Below are 21224 nucleotides of genomic sequence, written 5' to 3'. Positions count from 1 at the left end.
ACCATGCAGTTCATGTCAGGGCTTCCCTAAAATTGGAATGCAAACACATTTTTCTTAATAAATATCTTCGAAACTGTTAGTCCGATTGAGACAAAACCACCAAAAGGAAATTCGGAAACATAGGTCATTGGCTATGCATTGAAGCCTAAATGCCAGAATTTTGATAGTAAGTGGCAAAAAAATGCAATCATAATCATACATATACATGTCTATAAATCCTAAATGAAATGAGATATTATCACCACATTTGACACTTATTTATGGGCACACTCTGCAGACATATAAAAAAAAAAAAAAAAAAAAGTGGTGGGATTGTGCCTGTTAATACTTTTACTCTTAAATTGCCACTAACTAAAATGCTATATTTTACTGATGATTTTACTTCTTGTTGCTTCTTTGTGCATGGCCCCTTAATGGCTGCTTGCAGCTATATTATTATTATTATTATTATTATTTTAAATATTGTTTATTTTCAAATAAATGTTATAATGTTCAAAAGTATCAAATGTGACAGTAAAGACATTTATAATGTTACAAAAGATTTCCACTTCAAATAGATGTTGTTTATTTGCAGCAGCACAACAGTTTTCAACATTGAGAATAATCAGAAATGTTTCTTGAGCAGCAAACCAGCATATTAGAATGATTTCTGAAGAATCATGTGACACTGAACACTGGAGTAATGATGCTGAAAATTCAGCTTTGCGTCACAGGAATAAAATATAGCTGCAAGCAGCAATTACGGGGCCAAGCACAAAAACGGCACAAGAAGCCAGCCAACATGGCTGGGAGAATCAGACCAACAGCAGCAGTGAGCAATTAAAGACCTATTAAGATCATTTTAGGCAAAAGAGCTGAAAAATGATCAAAAATGAGGATTTACTGGTTCATCACTTTCGACCAATAGGTGGCGCTGTGACCAAACTAATGTGGTATGGTCAGAGTGAGGTGACAATGACACTTGCAATGTTTGGTGTCAATATGTCAAAGCAGTGCAGAGATACAGCTTCAAGACTGGGTTTTGCATCATGCCTCAAATTCGTTGCTCCGGTATACGAAAACGGTTTGACATATCGACTTGAAATCCATAACTTTTTGTCGGCATGGTCTGAAGATGATACGGTTCGATTTTGGTGAAAATCGGAGCAATGGTCTAGGAGGAGTTTGAAAAGTAGGTTTTTAAAGAAAAACAATATGGCAGACAGGAAGTTCAGCCGATTATGGCAAATTTGATATCCGTGTTCTCGGCGTGACCCAAGGAATCTACTGAGACCAGTTTCATTACAATCAGTTAAAATAGTCAAAAGTTATTAGCATTTTTGTAAATTTTGTTATAACTTTTGACCACAAGGTGGCGCTGGTCTGAAACTTCTCAGGCTCCTTCAGGTCATTGTGCTGGTGACCCATACCGAGTTTCGTAAAGATACGCTAATGCGTTCGTAAAATACAGCATTTTAGCACAAAATTCAAAATTCAAAATGTCCGAATTGATGCCCCGAATCCAACGAGACCAAATTTATGATTTTTGGACAAACCCATCAGAAGTTATAAGCAAAAATATAAATTTTTCATATTTCCGCACCAGTAGGTGGCGCTGCGCCGAAACACTGCATGATGCCTCAGGTCATGCTTGTGATGACATGTACCAAGTTTGGTCTAAATACGATAAACCGTTGCGGAGATACAGCCTTATGTCTATTTTTGCAAGCACTACGTACAATTCGTTCGCGTGTTTTGCGAAAATGGTTTGAGGAATCGACTTGAATTCCACAACTTTTTGTCGGCATGGTCTGAAGATGATCTGGTTAAATTTTCATGAAAATCGGAGTAACGGCCTAGGAGGAGTTCGAAAAAGTATGTTTTTTCAGAAAATTCAAAATGGCAGAAAAATTTTCATGACGATAAATAATGACATCATAGGGTGCATTCGAATCGGCTTGACCCAAGGAATCAGAGGAAAAAAAGTTTCTAGCCCTTACGGTTCAAAAGTTATTAGCATAAACATAAGTGCAACTTTGGACAGCTGGTGGCGCTAGAGGGATTAAGTTAGAGACTCCAAATTTGCTATGGACAAAGGTCAGACTGTCCTCTAACTGTGTGCCAAATTTCACAACTTTTTACCATACGGTTCTATGGGCTGCCATAGACTTCCAGAGCGGAAGAAGCAGAATAATAAGAACGCCAGCGGATACAATAGGTGCCTACGCACCTTCAGTGCTTGGCCCCTAATTACATTTAAAATATATTCAAATAGAACACAGCTATTTTTAAATTGTAATAATATTTCACAATATCACTGTTTTTACTGTATTTTTAATCAAATAAATGCAGCCTTAATAAGCAGAAGAGACTTCTTTGAAAGCACTGATTGAGTCATGGATGTGTGACTCACTGACCTGGCCAGGCTTCCTCTAGTCCCATGGCTCTCGTTCTCTCCCAGGTATCCATTCAGTTTGGTGTTCCACTGCCGTATGATGCTGGAAACCGAGCGTGTGGAGTCCAGTACGGAGGGGGGTGTTGTGATACTGGCAGGTCAGCTCTGCTCCGGAGTCCACGCTGGTGAGCCTGCGGGCCACGCGTCCGGCCACGCGCTCCGACATTGGCTTGGCCAGCCGCCTCAGAGCCGTCACTTCCTGCGTCTTCCTCCGCAACACGATCTCCTGCTGGCGCTTCTGGGACTCCAAAGAACGGATCTGATACTGATGGAGCATGAAGGGCCAGAGTAAATACTTTATACACCATGACAAACAACCATTTTTAATTGTTAATCAGACAAACCTCTTGTCGTCGCTGCTCTTTCTTCAATTGTGCGATTTCTCTGTTCCTCTTCGCCTCGATCACCCTCCTCCTTTGCTGCTCCTCCTTCATCTGCTTCATTAGCGCCACCTATAGGTGGAATGACAAACACGCACTGTGAGAAACACTACTAAACACAGCAGTGTCTAATGGTTTAAAAAAAGGAATTAGTAGTCCAGTGTTCCACATCATAGTACATTTCCATTTTACAGTAACGTTGCATATGAATAATATTAAGCTATTTAGGATTTTTAAATCGATTGTGTGTACAAATTTCTTAATTTCTGGCAGGATTGTCAAATAAGTGAAAATAGAGGTGTTAAAATTTTAGCTGCGCTTATTAGTGGCTCATTCATCACGCTGGAACGTGACAGTCAAGTCAAGCACACTGCATTATAGGATAGACTTATTCCATATAGTGTTCTTTTCTCGTATAATGCACATTTTGCAAAAGTTTGGGAAGTTTAAGATTTTGTAATGTTTTTTTGTTTGTTTGTTTTTTGCAACAAGTCTCTTCTGCTCACCAAGGCTGCATTTATTTGATCAAAAACAGTAAAAAATAATACTGTGAAATATTATTACAATTAAATAACTGTTTTCTATGTGAATATATCCTAATATGTAATTTATTCCTGATCAAAGCTAAATTTTTAGCATCATTACTCCAGTCTTCAGTGTCACATGACCCTTCAGAAATCATTCTAATATGCTGATTTGCTGCTCAAGAAACATTCCTTATTATTATAAGTTCAAAAGAGCATCATTTATTTCAAATAGAAATCTTCTGTAAACTTATAAATGTCTTTGCTGTCACTTTTGATCAATTTAATGCATCCATGCCGAATAAATGTTCATCACTTTAAAATAAATAAATAAATAAAATAAAATATATATAATTGTAGTGACCCCAAAAGCCACTTTTCCAATGCTGGAACATCTCCAACACACTCAAAAGTAAGCACTTTTCCCATTACCAGCATGCATATTTTTAGTATACATTACAAGTATGCAAACTGGGACACAGTCTATGCTTAAGGGATCAGCTACGTTCATCAAAAAATTCTACACTCATGGGAAAAGTGGTGCTTTTTTAATTACAGTCTTAAAATAAAAAGCTGGCACTGTGTTCAATTACAGTCAGTTATCTCTATAGTTGATGAAACCATTGAAACATTGAGCTGTTTTTCTCCTGATGGCCTCAAGGGGGCAGTGTGTTTCTAAAAATAAAGCTCTCCAGCTCTCACCTTTGCTCTCTTCATCTCGGCCACCTCAGACTGCAGTTTCTTAAGCTCTCTCTCGTAGCGGCTCTGGTTCTTCAGCAGGCGAGCGTGTTCCTTCTGAGCGGCCTGCAGCTTCAGCAGGTCTCTGTTCATCTCCTTCAGACGCTTCTCGTAGTCCGATTTGATCTTACTGGCTTTCTCTTCAGTGTAGTTCTCCATGGACACTAAAATCACAAAGAATAAATGGTGGAAGAAGTGTTTACTTAGATTATTAATGTGCCTTAAAACACCTATACAACACAAATACTACTCATTAAAGGGTTAGTTCACCCAAGAACTCTGTCATTTATTACTCACCCTCAGGCTGTTTCACACCCGTAAGACCTTCATTCATCTTCAGAACACCAATAAAGGATTAGTCCACAATTAACTTTTCCTGATAATTTACTCACCCCCATGTCATCCAAGATGTTCATGTCTTTCTTTCTTCAGTTGAAAAGAAATTAAGGTTTTTGAGGAAAACATTCCAGGATTTTTCTCCATATAGTGGATTTCAACAGTTACCAACAGGTTGACAGTTTCAGTGCAGCTTCAAAGAGCTTTAAACAATACCAGACGAGGAATAAGAGTCTTATCTACGATCAGTCATTTTCAAAAAAATACAACCGTTTATGCTTTATAAACACAAAATATCGCCTTGAACATACTTCCCGTTTCCGCATTCTTCAGAACGCTTACGCTGAATGTCCTACGCCTTCCCTATTCTACTTACGGAAAAAAACGAAACTGCCGCCGCGTTCGTTTCGTAAGTAGAATAGGGAAGGTATAGGACATTCAGACTCTTATTCCTCGTCTGGTATCGTTCAAAGCCCTTGAAGCTGCACTGAAACTGTAATTTTGACCTTCAACCTGTTGGTAGCCGTTGAAATCCACTATATGGAGAAAAATCCTGGAATGTTTTCCTCAAAAACCTTAATTTCTTTTCGACTGAAGAAAGAAAGACATGAACATCTTTGATGACATGGGGGTGAGTAAATTATCAGGAAAAGTTTATTTAAAAGTGGACTAATCCTTTAAGATATTTTTGTTGAAATCCAATGGCTCAGTGAGGCCTCCACAGAGAGCAATGACATTTCCTCTCTCAAGATCCATTAATGTACAAAAAACATATTTAAATCAGTTCATGTGAGTACAGTGGTTCAATATTAAATAGAATATGGTAACACTTTAGAATAACTCACGCTATGAAGCATTAGTTAAGCATTAGTAAATAGTTAATTCATCATTTATAAAACATTAATAGACATTAGTAAGCCATTTATAAATACAGCTATAAATGCTTTGTTCTTGATTTATAAGCATATCTATAATGAGTTTAATAATTGTATTTTCATACTTTATTAATGATCAATTTATAATTTCTAAATTATGTATTACATTATTCACAAACCAGTTATTTAGGAGTTGTCAGTGGTTCATAAGATCATTTAGGAAGTGTAAGTAAATTATTAATAAAATATTTAAATGTACATTTATGCATCTTATTATTTAGACATATAGTATTAGTTACTTAGTGTGTTATTAAATGCTTTATTAATACATATTCCCAGTGTCAAAACTACCTCGATACTAACTTTAAAACATTAGAGAACAGCAGTGCAGAAGATCACTGAACCTTTAAATCTCATTTATAAAAGCTTTACAAAGCATAAACAGTCCTCACTTTAGATGAGCTCACAAAAATAGTTAACTGACTGCTTCTAAAATGTTTTATAATTATCTGAATTAATCATGAATTGCAGTAGGAATATGTGTTAAAACATTTACTAACACACTAAGTAACTATTACTATGTGTCTAAATAATAAGATGTATAAATGAATGTTTAAATAGTTTATTAATCATTTACTTACACTTCCTAAATGAACTACTGACAACTCCTAAATAACTGGTTTGTAAATAATGTAATACTTAATTTAGAAATGATAAATTGATCATTAATAAAGTATGAAAATACAATTATTAAACACATTATAGATATGCTTATGAATCAAGAATAAAGCAATTATAGCTGTATTTATAAACTACTTACTAATGTCTATTAATGCTTTATAAGTGATTAATTAACTATTAACTAATGCTTAACTGATGCTTCATAGCATGCAGTTATTATAAAGTGTTACCGAATATTTTTGGTGTGCCAAAACAAACTAAATAACAGATAGTGATAGTGTTAGTGATGGCCGATTTCAAAACACTGCTTCAGGAAGCTTCGGAGCGTTATGAATTAGTGTGTCGAATCATGATTCGGATCGCGTGTCAAACTGCCAAACTGCTGAAATCATGTGACTTTGGTGCTCCGAAACAGCAGATTCGACATGTTGATTCATAACGCTCTGATACTTCCTGAAGCAGTGTTTTGAAATCGGCCATCACTATATAAGTTGTTATTTTGTTTTTTTGGCACACCAAAAATATTCTCATCGCTTTATAATATTAATATTGAACCACTGTACTCACATGAACTGATTTAAATATGTTTTTAGTACATTAATGGATCTTGAGAGAGGAAATGTCATTGCCGTCAATGCAGGCCTCACTGAGCCATCGGATTTCAACTAAATATTTCTTAATTTGATTTCCAAAGATTAACGAAGGTCTTACGGGTGTGGAACGGCATGAGCGTAAGTAATAAATGACAGAATTTTCATTTTTGGGTGAACTAACCCTTTAAAGATAGCATAATAATGGCACTTTAAATATTGCCATTTTGTCCTGAAATACCAATTTTATTCTTGTAATTTTGACTATTCTCATAAAACCCTGCAAAATGACAAAAATCTCACAAATGCGTCATAAATGACAAAAATGGTGTGAATGTGGCAGACGCTCACTCAGGTTGTGCAGCACGCGGTCTCTCTCCAGCTGTGTGTCTCTGATCTTGTTCTGAAGCAGGATCAGTTTCTCCTCATACTGGGTCTTCAGCGTGAGGAGCCGCCGCTGGCTGTTCTCCAGCTCATCGATGAGCCTCTGCTTGATCTCGATCTCACACGTCAGGTCTGCAAGATCGGCCTGCAAGTTCACTGAGAGAGGAGAAGCCACAGGTTAAAAGGTTAGTGTGAATGAAAGGGACTGATTGGACGTTTGTAAAAAAAAAAATGCATCCAAGAATTCACCTTTCTCATCCGAGTCAGAGTCGGAATCCACCAGGCTTTCGTCGCTGTCAAACTCTTCCTCCTCCCTGGTCTCCTCTTCCTCCTCATCCTCATCACAGCCGCTTTCCTCGTGATCATCCTCCAGAAGAGGATACATGCCATCCTGCATAGGGTGAAAATAAAACAGAGCGTTAAAGGATTAGTTCACTTCAGAATTCAAATGTCCTGATAATTTACTCACCCCCATGTCATCCAAGATGTTTGTCTTTCTTTCTTCAGTCAAAAAGAAATTATGGTTTTTGAGGACCGCCAAAAATCAAAAATCAAACATTTCAGGATTTTTCTCCATATAGTGGACTTCAACAGTTACCAATCGGGTTAAAGGTCCAAATGTCAGTTTCAGTGCAGCTTCAAAGGACTCTACACGATCCCAGCCGAGGAATAAGAGTCTTATCTAGTGAAACAATCAGTTATTTTCTTAAAAAAAAAAAAAAATTCAATTCAATGTAAATACTTTTTAACCACAAATACTCATCTTGCACTGCTCTGCGATGCGTCATTACATAATCATGTTGGAAAGGTCATGTGTGATGTACGTGAAAGTACTGATCCAGTGTTTACAAAGTGAACGTGCAAAGACTAAGTCAAATGCCCTTTACAAAAAAGTTCAAACAATGACTAACCTTTCCAACTAATGCGTAATGCGTGGCATATTGCAGTGCTAGTGCAAGACGAGCGTTTGTGGTTAAAAAGTATATATATTTTTTTTTATTTTTTTAGAAAATGACAGATTGTTTCACTAGATAAGACTCTTATTCCTCATCTGGGATCATGTAGAGCTCTTTGAAGCTGCACTGAAACTGTAATTTGGACCTTCAACCCGTTGAACCCCAGTGAAGTCCACTATATGGAGAAAATCCTGGAATGTTTTCATCAAAAAACATCATTTCTTTTCGACTGAAGAAAGACATTTAACATTTTGGATGACATGGGGGTGAGTAAATTATCAGGAACTTTAATTCTGAAGTGAACTAATCCTTTAAATATATACACAAGAGTCTCTTATGCTCACCAAGACTGCATTTATTTGATCAAAAATAACAGTAATATTGTGAAATATTATTAGAATTTAAAATAATGCTTTTCTATTTTAATATACTTTAAAACATAATTTATTTCTGTGATGCAAAGCTGAATTTTCAGCATCATTACTCCAGTCTGCAGTGTCACAAATCATTCAAATATGCTTCATATTTATTTTATATACAGTAATTATGCCTAATAAATTCCAACTCAAAATTTTACAGCTCTATTCTTGTAATATTATGACTTAATATTTAAAAAAACACAGCTGTTTTGTATAACAACTTTATTAGTCATTTTATGATTTTAAACTTATAAAACACTGCTGTATAACCTTTATTCTTTAATATAAAGACTTCTTTAAATAAAAACTTTATTATTGCAGTATTATGACTATGCTTAAACACTGCTGTACAACTTTATTTGTATAATATTATGACTTTACTCTAAAAAAAATACTGATATATCTCAAAGTATTATGACCTCATTCCTGCAATATTATTTATTCTCATAAAATATAACAAATTTTCTTGAATTATTTCAGCTTTATATTATTAAACAATATTATGGCTTTATTCTCATAAAATACTGGTATATGACATTTTTCCTGGAATAAGATTTGATTCTTGAAATTTTACAACTTTATTTCAAGGCTAATGTTTCTTTGAAAGTGAAAATATTTTTCTCAAAATATTAAGGTATTATTCTTGCAATATTACAGCTTTACAGTCATTAAATACTGCTGTATGATTTTTTTTTCCTGAAATATGAATTTTATTCTTGATATTTTATTGCCACACCCTTTTTTCACAAAACATTACAATTTCATTCATCTTTATTTTCATAGAACATTGCCATCAAAATTATTCTTGCAAAATTATGACTCTCTCATAACATCACGCATTCATTCTCATAAAACATTGTCATGCAACTTCATCCTCACAATATCACAGCTTTCTTAGACCAGTTTCCATACGATCAATAAACCTCCTCTCTCACCTCTTCAGGTTCATTATCAGAGTCTCCATCTCCATTTTCTCGTCTCTCTTCATTTTCTCTGCTCAGCCCATTCTCGCTCTTTTCTCCATTTTCTTGAGGATGAAGTTTGGCTCTCTTCTTCAAACCCTTTTCTTTCTCAGGACTAAAAAAAAGAGAGAGAATGGTGAACTATCATCAACATTTCAATAGACAATCGACAGACTGACAGATGTAATCAATACAGCATTCATCACAAAAATAATGGATCAGGCCATAATACTGACAATACCACCAACATCCGATGCAAACATCATTTAATAGACATGTAATCGCACCACGGGGACTCATTTATCCTGGCGCTTCTGCTTTTTACCCTTTGCCGGTCAGCTGAGACTTCTAGTAGTAATTCTGTAATGTTGGGTTCACAAATTACCCATGGCCTCTCTCCCATTACGGCCACATTAGAGCAGGACATTGCTGTACTCATATTCATTATAACAGACAATTTACAGAGAGATACTTGTATCTATGCCAGCTTGCTGTCCTTAGTTTGAGTCGGCCGGGACATACTGGCACACAGACAAACGGAGATAAATCTAATTCTGCCACATTTTACAGCCTCTTATTGGCTCAGTAACATAAAACAGAAGAGGGCAAGCATATTAAAGTCTTCCTAATACACAATCAATCTAATGCTAAGAAAAAATCATTTTAAAAAACGAAATAAAACGATAAAATAAAATGTAAATAATTAAATAAATCATATATATGCACACATGTACAGACACTCGGTTGCTCCTCAGGCCTCACCTCTTCCTCCTCTGATTTCTCTCTTTCTTCTTTAGCCTCTCCACGTCTAATTTGGCCTGACGAATCACATCGGTCATCTCTGCATCCATGGAAACAGAGGGGGAGGAGCCGAGAGCGTGTGCTGGAGTGGACGGGTGGGAGGCCGGGTATGAAGAGCGCGCGGAGAGGCGAGACAAACTGCGCCTCAGAGACTCGTTCATGGCCTCACTCTCCAGCAGCTTAGACCTGAGAGAGACAAAGAGAGAGAGAGTTGAGTCAGTGTTTTTTATTGCTATGATAAAACATCCAAAATACAAGTGTGTCTCTTCTATTGTTACCTCAGCTCTTCAATTTCTCGAATGTAGTTCTGGATTAGATTGCCAATCTCCTCGTTCGTTTCACCTGCAGCAAGAGTGACAGATTTATTTGGCGTAGAAGAAATGACGTTTGTTAGTTTTTAACTCCATGCCAGCTTCTTTGGCTGTTTTCATTGCAAAAACTATACTTGAGGGTTTTTTCAAGGGTATCAACAAAATAAAACAATTTTCTCAGAGAAGTACAAATAATACAATCTCAAGAAATAACTAAATATTGTATGGAGGCCTTAAGATGAGTTACATACAGGCGAACTAATACACTGCTATTTTGCATTCCTAACTACTAGATCTGGGTCGTATAGCTTAAAAAACAATATATTTTTTCTCTAATAGTGTTTACATGAATAACAATACTCAGTAAGCAGAAACATTTACCAATATAAAATTTTACTAACACAATTCAAAGGCCGTGACACACCAAGCCGACTTCAAAGAACTAGCGGTGACAAAAACTGTAGGGCTGCACAACGATTAATCGTTTGCAAAATAAAAGTCTGTGTTTACGTAATAAATGTGTGTGTTCTGTGTATAATAATTATGTATATATAAATACACACACATACATGTATAAATTTAAGAAATATATGCATGTATAAATAAATATATATATTTAAATATATTTTATATTATATATAAATATAAATATGCTATATATAAATCTAACATTTTTCTTAAATATACACATGTGTGTGTATTTATATATACATAATTATTATACACAGAACACACACATTTATTACGTAAACACAGACTTTTATTTTGCAAACGATTAATCGCGATTAATTGTTGTGCAGCCCTAAAAAACTGACAGTGTTGTCGCCTCGCAACGACTGCGTGTCGGCCAAAAAAACTACAGCTGACTGTCAACCAGCACGTGTGTTCTGCGCCTGCGTGTCAGGAACTGTCTAGATTAGCTGGTATCAACCTATATTCGTCATTCAAAATGGCAAACCGAAACTAGGACTGCAGATATACAAACCATTCACAAAGCAGAGCTTGCCTACAATTTCGAATGTCAATCATGCTGATCACTTTCTTCATTCCAGGCGGCTTATGTTGTTTTGAAAATGTTCGCACATTGGAACACTAAGGTAAGATGACGTAAAATTAGAATAGCCTTTTGTCTGTGCCGTCTTGACTTATTTGCTCGCTTTCATCACTTTCGCTTTTATTCTCATTCGCTAAACTGAACAGCCAATCAGAGCAATCTCTCTCACTGATGGCCCGACGCCGATTCATCATGCTGAATCAGGTGAACTGCCGTGACCTGAGCCCGACTTGAGTCGACGTGTGGAACACACCGCAAAAACTAGCCTGTCAGACACTCTCCAATGGCCCGACGGTCAGCTTGGTGTGTCACGGCCCTAAAGCATGCAACAAAGTGGAGACTTTGTGATGTAAACATTTTAAAGTAATTCAGATGAAAAACAAATGGAAATAAGTAGTTTGACAGAATATATTCAAAGAAAAAAACTGTATGTCTCCACTATTTTTATTTCTGAGGTTTAAAGTCGTGTTCACGCCATGTCGGAATTACCGTAATTATGAGATGTCAACTTGTAAAAAGCATTCGCATAGTACAGTAGAACCCATAATTACAACTTGTAAACAATTTTCTGAGAGCTACCACCTGAATGCTGCAACTTCATGTGGAAAACACTCATAATGGCTTTAGTAGTAAAATGTAGTTCAAGGGTTAGTTCACCCAAAAATGAAAATTATGTCATTAATGACTCACCCTCATGTCGTTCCAAACCCGTAAGACCTTCGTTCATCTTCGGAACACAGTTTAAGATATTTTAGATTTAGTCCGAGAGCTTTCTGTCCCTCCATTGAAAATGTATGTACGGTATACTGTCCATGTCCAGAAAGGTAATAAAAACATCATCAAAGTAGTCCATGTGACATCAGTGGGTTAGTTAGAAGTTTTTGAAGCATCGAAAATACATTTTGGTCCAAAAATAACAAAAACTACAACTTTATTCTACCGTCCATACATTTTCCATGGAGGGACAGAAAGCTCTCGGACTAAATCTAAAATATCTTAAACTGTGTTCCGAAGATGAACGGAGGTCTTACAGGTTTGGAATGACATGAGGGTGAGTCATTAATGATATAATTTTCATTTTTGGGTGAACTAACCCTTTAAGAAGTTATTTCATATTTCTGTTAAAGTCCCCCTGTAGTCAATAATGTTATCCCTTAAAGCTCATCTTTGATCACCAAAATGACATTTAAAAAAAAAAACTTCATGCCTTTTAAATAACTTGATGTAAATCAACACCCTTGTTTAATTTAGTATATGTGGATCAATAAATATGATAATTAGCCCCGCCTCCACTCGCTCACATGAGCTCAGAGATCCACTCGGTCAACTTACTGAGATAACCGAGGTAAACACAATGGTATCGCTCTTTACAACATCAGACACATAACAGTAATTAATATAATTAGCGTTTTGCTTGACTATGTTATCAAACCGCTAATAATGTGTTGCTAATGTTACACAAACCATGCTCCCGTTCACCATGTCAGAGTCAGACAGCTGCCTTCTAACAATCAGAGTCCTTAGAAATTCTTTGAATTACTCTGAACGTCAGTGGAGAAAGTTCATCATAACATCATAATTTACATCATACACCCGTTATATTGCTAAATCTACCCAATTTTTCATATCAACACAACAGAAAAATATACCGGGATAACCTGGCTTCTTTCGAGACTCCTCTGCTTCAGAGCGCTCATAGTTAATGATATGCTAATGATATGCAATGATTGGTTACAAGGTGGTTTGTGATGTAAGAAACACCAGCGATTTCAAACTGCGTTTTTGAAACTGTCTTTAGATCAATTGCAGTTTTAATGAGAAAATTTTCACCAAATGGTGTTGATTGATGAATTTGAACATGGTTTGTCTTTAAAGGAATATATTGAAAACACCACATAGACATACAAACAACATTAAAAACTTGATTTTCTCCACAGGGGGTCTTTAACACATTAATACGATGGTAATGCCCTCTCCAACCACTAGGGGTCTCTCACCAGTCTTGGTTAGCAGCAGGTTGACTCCATTAGGTGAGCAGCTGAGGTGACTCGAGTGTTGAGGTGGTCGATGGTTTCCTGCATGGCTTTGACCCGCATACGCAGAGTATCATTCTCTTTCTGGAGCATCGAGTTCTCCTGAAACAGATCGCTAAACCCCTCGGATCCATCGTCACAGGCCACTCGCTTTCCCTGAAAGAAACCCAAAGAGCAAAAGACTGAGCAACAGAAAGCTAGGCACTGACCTCGTCCCACCCTAGCAACAGACCCCCAATCCTCTCTGTCAGGACGGCTCAACTCTCTCAACGCCATCACAGCTAATCGCTAACTTCTTCCAGAGGCCGTTTATCATCCAGGTCAGTCTGAGGCGCTAAGCTACTGCTACGCTCCATTAACTCCAGCGAGATCCCATGAGCTCAACCATGTTATCATGACCCACAAGCCCAGCGCTCAGGCTTCCTCATCTCCTGGACTTATTACATAAACAGCTAGAGCTCCAACTGAGTGGCAGTGAAGGAAAGGGAAGAAATAACAAGCGTAGGCATGAAAGAGTGTCACCAGACTCACTACCTACTGCAAGTTCTCCATTTGATTTAGTAACAGAGGAAGTAATTGTTTAGCTGCTTGATGAGACTTTAATGTCAGCTTGAATTGTTTCCTCTCTAGTAAAATAAACAAGTAATAAGATATCTTGACATTTAAAGTCAATTCTGTCACTCTAAAATGGTTCCTGCTGCCTGCAACATCCTGGCATGTGTCATATATCTGCTATCCTAATAACTCAAGTGAGTTGGTACTTCTGTCTTTCAGGTTCACCCAAAAATGAAAAATCTGTCATCATTCAAAGCCCATATGATATCCTCTCGAAAACAAAAATTGAGATTTGAGAGCTATGATGGAGGGCAACATGATCTCACGAGTGTGAATTTTGTACGATCTTGCTCGAAAACGTGTTTTGTTGGTAAACCGTCACCATGAAGTAGGGCTGCACAATTATGACAAAAATCAGAATTGTCGATTACTTCCCTTGAAATTGTAATTGCGATTATTAATTAAGATTATCACAAATACATTGAATGATGTTTTGGATAGCTTTATACCATTGTTTGAAGCAACTGCATGCCATATATTTTTAATATAAAATTAAAAACAAGCTGAAAACACTCTTCCTGAATTCGTTTTTTGTTGTTTTTCTAAGCCTCAAATGTCAACTACACATTGGTGTGGTTTCTTTAAATAATAATAAAAAAAAAAAAAAAAAAAAAAAGTAAACATATGCACGGTATAAAAATAGTGGCTTTCGCACCGGGTTCTTCTAGTTATAACTTGGTTATAGGAACAAGCCAACAGGGTGGTTCCCCGAGTAATATAACCATTTTCCTGGTTGCATTCGCACCGGCAGTAGGAACTCTTGGTTTGGTTTCTTTAAATAATAATAATTTTTTTAAAAAAGTAACATATGACGTAAAAAATAGTGGCTTTCGCACCGGGTTCTTCTAGTTATAGTTGTTATAGGAACAAGCCAACAGAGTGGTTCCCCGAGAACTTAACCATTTTCCTGGTTGCATTCGCACCGGCAGTAGGAACTCTGAAGTGATGTAAACTGCGCTTGTTGTTGTGACTTTTATTTTGACGGTGCTGAGAACAGCTCAGCCAGAGCCTGAGCTCACAGTGCTCACATTCTCCATCTTCATTAGTTTACGATCTGTTTAACAGTCCTGTCTAATACGTTATTAGATAGAAATGTTATACAAAGAAAGTAGACAGTATATGAAAAAGTATTAGCTTTTGCCATGGTTGATGCCCAATGTCGCTATCTTAGCAGAAATGTATATTCATGTTTCGTTTGGTCTGCTCAGAGTCGTGCTGGATTTTCTTGTTAGCGTAAGGTTGAGAGGTCCATCTATCACTGTTTTCCATGTTTGTAGAGTTAGTTTGTGGAGTAAATATATAGGCTGTGTACACAGCTTTTTTGTTTCGCATTCAATCAACCAATCAGTGTACACTTCCGTCACTGGTAGTTCCTTTTGTGCTGGGTTAGACCTTTTACATGCTGAAGTAGTCATGATTTTGCCTCTCACAATGTAACATGCTCTAAACACATCTCTTAAGCACGCAGAATAATGTAAGTGGATGTTTTTTTATAATTGCGCCTTTGGACAATTACGAAACTGGACAATGGCATCCTTAATTGTAATCACGATTAGAAATTCAATTAATTGTGCAGCCCTACCATGAAGGTTCACCCCTACAACTAACCCTAAAGAGTTTGAGTAGATAATACAAAAAAAAAAAAATGTATGAAAGAAATATGAATTCGCAACCAACTCCTAGTGACATTTTAACTACAAACGTTTTTACCTACAAACATCTTCAAGTAAAATCGTATGAATTAGAGGATTTGTAGGTAAACTGTCACCATGAAGGTCTAACCCTAAGCCTACCCTTCAAAAGGTTAGAGATTATTCGAATGATCATTGATGAATTCACAACCAATGCATGGTGACATTTTACCTACAAAATATAGACTATTTGTAGATAAAACGCCACCATGAAGGTCTACCTGCTGGATGAGGGCCAGATTATCAGCTAATGATGACCTTTTATCTGGCTGTTCCTCATTGAAATGGCTTCAGCACATTTGGAATATAGTCCACAAGTAGTATGAACTACTTTTGAGTACTTTATTTTGTAATTTTAGCAGCTTGACAGCCTCAGTGCCAATTCCACTCTTATCGTTTGGAAATAGTCAAGACATTCTACAAAACATCTTTTTTTTTTTCTCCCACAGAAGAACAATTTATGTTATGGGGGTGAGTAAATGATGACAAAATTTTCATTGTGGCGTGAATTATCCCACAGCCTTCCAGATCCTCCTCCTCACCGCTTTGTACTCCATTAACTCCATCTGAAGGCGTGCGATCTCTGCTCGTAAGGCGCTGATCTGCTGACTGGTTTTATCCTGGTTCATGATCACTTTGTTCTTGATGTTGCGAGCGCGGTTGGCGTACTTCAGAGTGTTCAGGGTCTCCATGAAGTCACGGTCAGAAGGGCTCACGCAGGCAATCATCACAGTCCGACTACGTACATAGACACACAGCAGAAGAAGACAGGAATGCATAAGGGTCTATGAGATCTTTCACAGACAAACACACAAGACAGAGAGATAAAACACACAAACAGATGGCAGATAAACACAAACGCTCTTATGGACTCCACACACGCTGCCCGCATATTTTGGTGGATGCGCCTGGGACTAAGCGCCACTGTCTGCAGTCCCTCATGTTTAATTCAATCAACTCCCCCTCTGAACCCACATCATAAGAATATATGGGCAGCCTGTGCCGTCCACTGTGGGCTGAGTGACCCAACGCTGCGCTTCCACGCAGACTGATGCAGTGCACTGTAAGCATGCATTAACCTTCAAGACACAATGACTGCACTGTGCACAGCAATGTTTACAAGTGCACGGACAATCCGAGGCTGGTAAACAAAGAGCGTGAGACCAACTGTTTCAACAACTTAAAGCTTTCAAGATAAAGTTTCTTATAGTGAATGAATAAAGGAAATGACTAGGGCTGTTATTTTAATGTTAAATTCATTATTTAAAAAAAATACATATTAAACTATTTTTTAATTATAAAATACATTTATTTAATTACAGATACAGATTATTTGCATGCCCCCTGACTTACGTCAGTTCTGTAATAATTACAGCTGTCAATTTAATGTTAATTTACTGAGATTAATTATTTGAAAATACAGTAAAAACATTTTTTTAAATATATAGCAAATACATAAAATATAATATTTTAAAAAATGATCCCAATTAATCATGCACTCTGACTTGTGTAAATTGTGAAGTAATTAGAGCTGACAAATAAAGTTAATTTACAGAGACTATTTTTTTTAAAAATACATAATTTTAAAAAAAGTTTAAAAAATATATAAAATATATATATAAAATTAAACATTTTTTAAAAAGGTTCTCAATTAATCATGTCACCTGACTTGTATGTAAATTCTGAAGTAATTTGGGCTGAAAACTGAATGTTAATACATATTAAGTTTATAAATATAATATTTACAAAATGATCATATGCATGAAATTAATCATGCCCCCTGACAATATAAATTCTATAGTAAGTCATTTTCCTAAAAATAATTAATTATTTAACGTAAATAAAAGCAATAAACCTAACATAATAAAAACAGAAGTAGGAATGGTCTCTATAGTATTTATAATTATCTTAATTTATTAATAATATATTATATTATATTCTAAAATATATTATATATTTTATATATATATATATATATATATATATATATATTATAGAATAAAACATAATACATTTTATTATATAATATATATATATATAAAAAAATATTTATTTCTAAAAATATTATAGAATAAAATATACATTTTAATAACAAAAATATAAAACATAACATGACAATAAAGTCATGTTGCTATGTTTGTGGGGACTAAAAGCTACATTAAGAGACTGAACAATATCTTATTTCACATACAACAATAACAAAAACAAAAACTGTGTCTTGTGAGAAGGTGTGGTATAATAATATAATTATCATATTCTAAAAAACAACAGAAGTCAATGGGAGGTCGCCACGACAACAAAACTAACAAAGCTTTCTTCACTACAACCTGAATAACTTCATAGCTTCATAAAAGGACTAAATGATGTCTTTGCATCTAAAAATGTTGAGAATTAGGGGTAGGGTTAATCTACAGTAATTATAACTAGCTTAACTGAAGAACAATGGTTACCTAGTATGATACATAAACACACGTGTGTATGCGTACGAGTCAAATGAAGTATAATTTGCAAGGCTGTGCGTTCGACTGTGCACATACGGGCTTTAGCCTAAACAATTATAAAGATGTGTATATGGGTTATAACTTATGGCGAGAGATTGCCCAGGAACTGGAAGTTGTTGTAATGTGCATGCGTTGACCGCCTGTACACGCTATACGTACGACTGTGCAGTATACACATAATATATGGGCTTTATGGTGTTTAAGTGTGTATACATGTGTATCAGATGTTACCTGTTTCCTCCCAGCGAGTCCTGCAGCAGGCGTGTGAGTTTGGAGTCTCTGTAAGGCACATGACCCGCCTTCTTACTCTGATCTCCCAATGCACTGATCACATTACCCAGGGCCAGCTGCCAAACACACACACACACACACACACACACAGAGAGGGAGAGACCCGGTCACACTCCATCGCATGCTGCTATCTAAGATTAAAAGCTTTTAAATAGCTTCTCTTACAAATGAGTAACTAGGCTCTAAGACAATAGAGCTCTATTCGGCTCAGAACAATGGCACTTCTTGGCTTTCCTCCAGGCTTTAGCTCTTCTTCAGATCTCTTTCACAATGAAATTACCTTGACTTCCCTTCATCTACTCTGACAACTACTCGAACCCAGCAGTAATGAATCTAGGAGGAGGCACAGCTAATGCCATATGAATCTCACACTATAGTTAACATGAAAAAAGTTGACTCAGCTAAAAGGACCTTCACAATTATGATAATGAAGTCTAGGTATTCTGAAAATCCCTGACAAAGCCAGTTTTGTGGTGTTGGGGTGTTGGATTAATGCTCATCTTGAACATTTATCTAGTCATGGTTAAAGGGATTGGCCACTTAAAATTAATTCTGTCACAATCTACTCAAAATTAATACGCCACAAAGTTGAGGACACATCTACTTGTCTAATATTTTCATAATAATTAATTGTTTAATTCCATAATTATGTTAATATGTTTCCACATTTATATTTATATTTATATATATATATATATATATATATATATTTATATTATATATATTTATATATATTTATATATATATATATATATATATATATATATATATATATATATATATATATATATATATATACACACACACACACGCACACACACCACACACGTAACACGCTATATACATGTTTATATATATAAAACGTTAATTTTGCAATTAATTTAATTTTAACACTTTAAATATATTTAACGCAATTAACACAGCATCCATTTTATTTTCTGTCATCCTTTGGCTGCACTACAGTAGTATATGATCAGGCTATCATTCTTTCAAGTGCTATTAAACCATGCAAAGAGAACTCAAATCTGTACTGTCAAATGACTGTGAAGTGGCTCTCCATGAACAAACACCCGAAACGCGCGCACAGAATGGCGCTTCAGACAGCGAGCTAGCACCGCATTGAGTTCTCTTTCGTGCTTGAACGGACAAAATTATCTCAAAATGCCTTGTTGAGTATCCTTGCAAGCACTGTCTTAAATGAGTTAAATGAAGTCTTAAATGAACAAAGAGTTCTGAGAAAATAGGACGTGTCAGATCCGCGCCATGTGTGGTAGGTCTTAAAGTGACAGCAGCCTAATAAGAACGAGAGACAAAGAGAAAATCACTCACTGCTCTTGACTAAATAACTTTTGTAGTTTTAGGATTAATCCATATTCAATTTATTTTATTACATTTCTATATATTTACCTGTTAGACCTACCTAAAAATCTTAAAGCACTTTTTACAAGGTTACATGGGTCAAAAACAAAAAACAACAACTTTTTGTTGCAGGTAAAACTCTTTTTTTAGAAAAAAACTGACAAGGCACAGCTAAATCTGACATTTATTACAATGGGTTTATGTGAAGATTGTTTTAAGTTCACTTCAATTAAGGAAGTTGTTATATTTTTTAAGGCCTATTAAAAGTTACAATTGATAGCTTTCATTTATACTGTAATGCTGAATGGCTCTAATTATTGGCTAAAATTGAGGAAAAAATCCATTTAATAGAGACATCAGTATCAGTACTGATAACATTCATAAAAAAAAAAAAAAAGATGCCATTAAGCAAATATTTAAAATATACCATCTTTATGTTGTTTGTACATTAATTTGGAGATTCAATGTGAAAGCATTACAATATAAAACACATTTTAAAAAAATGTTAAGTGCGATTAATCATGATTAAATTACAGAAAAATGTGCGATTAATTTGTTAATTTTAATCGATTGACAGCACTATTATTTTTATTAACATTTTAAATGTATTATTATTGCTAACCTTTTAAATTTGCAAAGAAAATGTTATTTTATAAATTATTTATTTCTTATTAAATTATTTAGTAATATATATTTGTGGTCAGAATTATTGGCACCCTTGGTAAATATGATCAAAGATGACTGTAAAAATAAATCTGCATTGTTTATCCTTTTGATCTTTAATTCATAAAATTAGCAAAAATATAACCTTTCATTGAAGAAAAAGAATTGAAAGTGGGGGGAAAATCACGTTATGAAATAAATGTTTTTCTCCAAAACACGTTGGCCACAATTATTTACACCTTTTTTTTTAGCACACCAGGGTGATCATGAACATGAAATTGTCCAGCAATGACTTCCTGTTCCACAGGAATACAAACATGAGGAAACACAAAGGCCAAATTCCCTTAATCATTCATCACAATGAGTAAAACCAAAGAATATAGTTCTGATGTGCAGCAAAAGATTGTTGAGCTTCACAAAATAGAAAGTGGCTGTAAGAAAATAGCTAAAGCATTGAAAATCCCCATTTCCACCATCAGGGCAATAATTAAGAAGTTCCAATCAATTAAAGATGTTACAAATCTGCCTGGAAGAGGACGTGTGTCTACATCGTCCTAATGTGAAGTGAGGAGGAAAGTTTGAGTGGCCAAAGACTCTCCAAGGATCACAGCTGGAGAAATGCAGAA

At 35.6% G+C, this 21224-nt stretch overlaps 1 protein-coding gene across 1 annotated transcript in view; it reads right to left on the bottom strand.

Annotated features, from left to right (window-relative positions):
- The window catches only part of kif21b (kinesin family member 21B), a 131075-nt gene that overhangs the window by 48091 nt on the left and 61760 nt on the right, over positions 1 to 21224 (bottom strand). Inside the window, 13 exon segments of the mRNA XM_048173471.1 lie at positions 2397 to 2530; positions 2532 to 2699; positions 2779 to 2886; positions 4041 to 4240; positions 6910 to 7098; positions 7192 to 7333; positions 9253 to 9394; positions 10042 to 10266; positions 10359 to 10422; positions 13443 to 13485; positions 13488 to 13634; positions 16327 to 16522; positions 18517 to 18632. Of these exon segments, the coding sequence (XP_048029428.1) occupies positions 2397 to 2530; positions 2532 to 2699; positions 2779 to 2886; positions 4041 to 4240; positions 6910 to 7098; positions 7192 to 7333; positions 9253 to 9394; positions 10042 to 10266; positions 10359 to 10422; positions 13443 to 13485; positions 13488 to 13634; positions 16327 to 16522; positions 18517 to 18632 (1874 nt within the window).

This window comes from Megalobrama amblycephala, linkage group LG21, assembly GCF_018812025.1.
Source record: "Megalobrama amblycephala isolate DHTTF-2021 linkage group LG21, ASM1881202v1, whole genome shotgun sequence".
NCBI classification, from domain to species: Eukaryota; Metazoa; Chordata; class Actinopteri; order Cypriniformes; family Xenocyprididae; genus Megalobrama; species Megalobrama amblycephala.
This window is presented reverse-complemented; position numbering and strand designations above follow the sequence as displayed.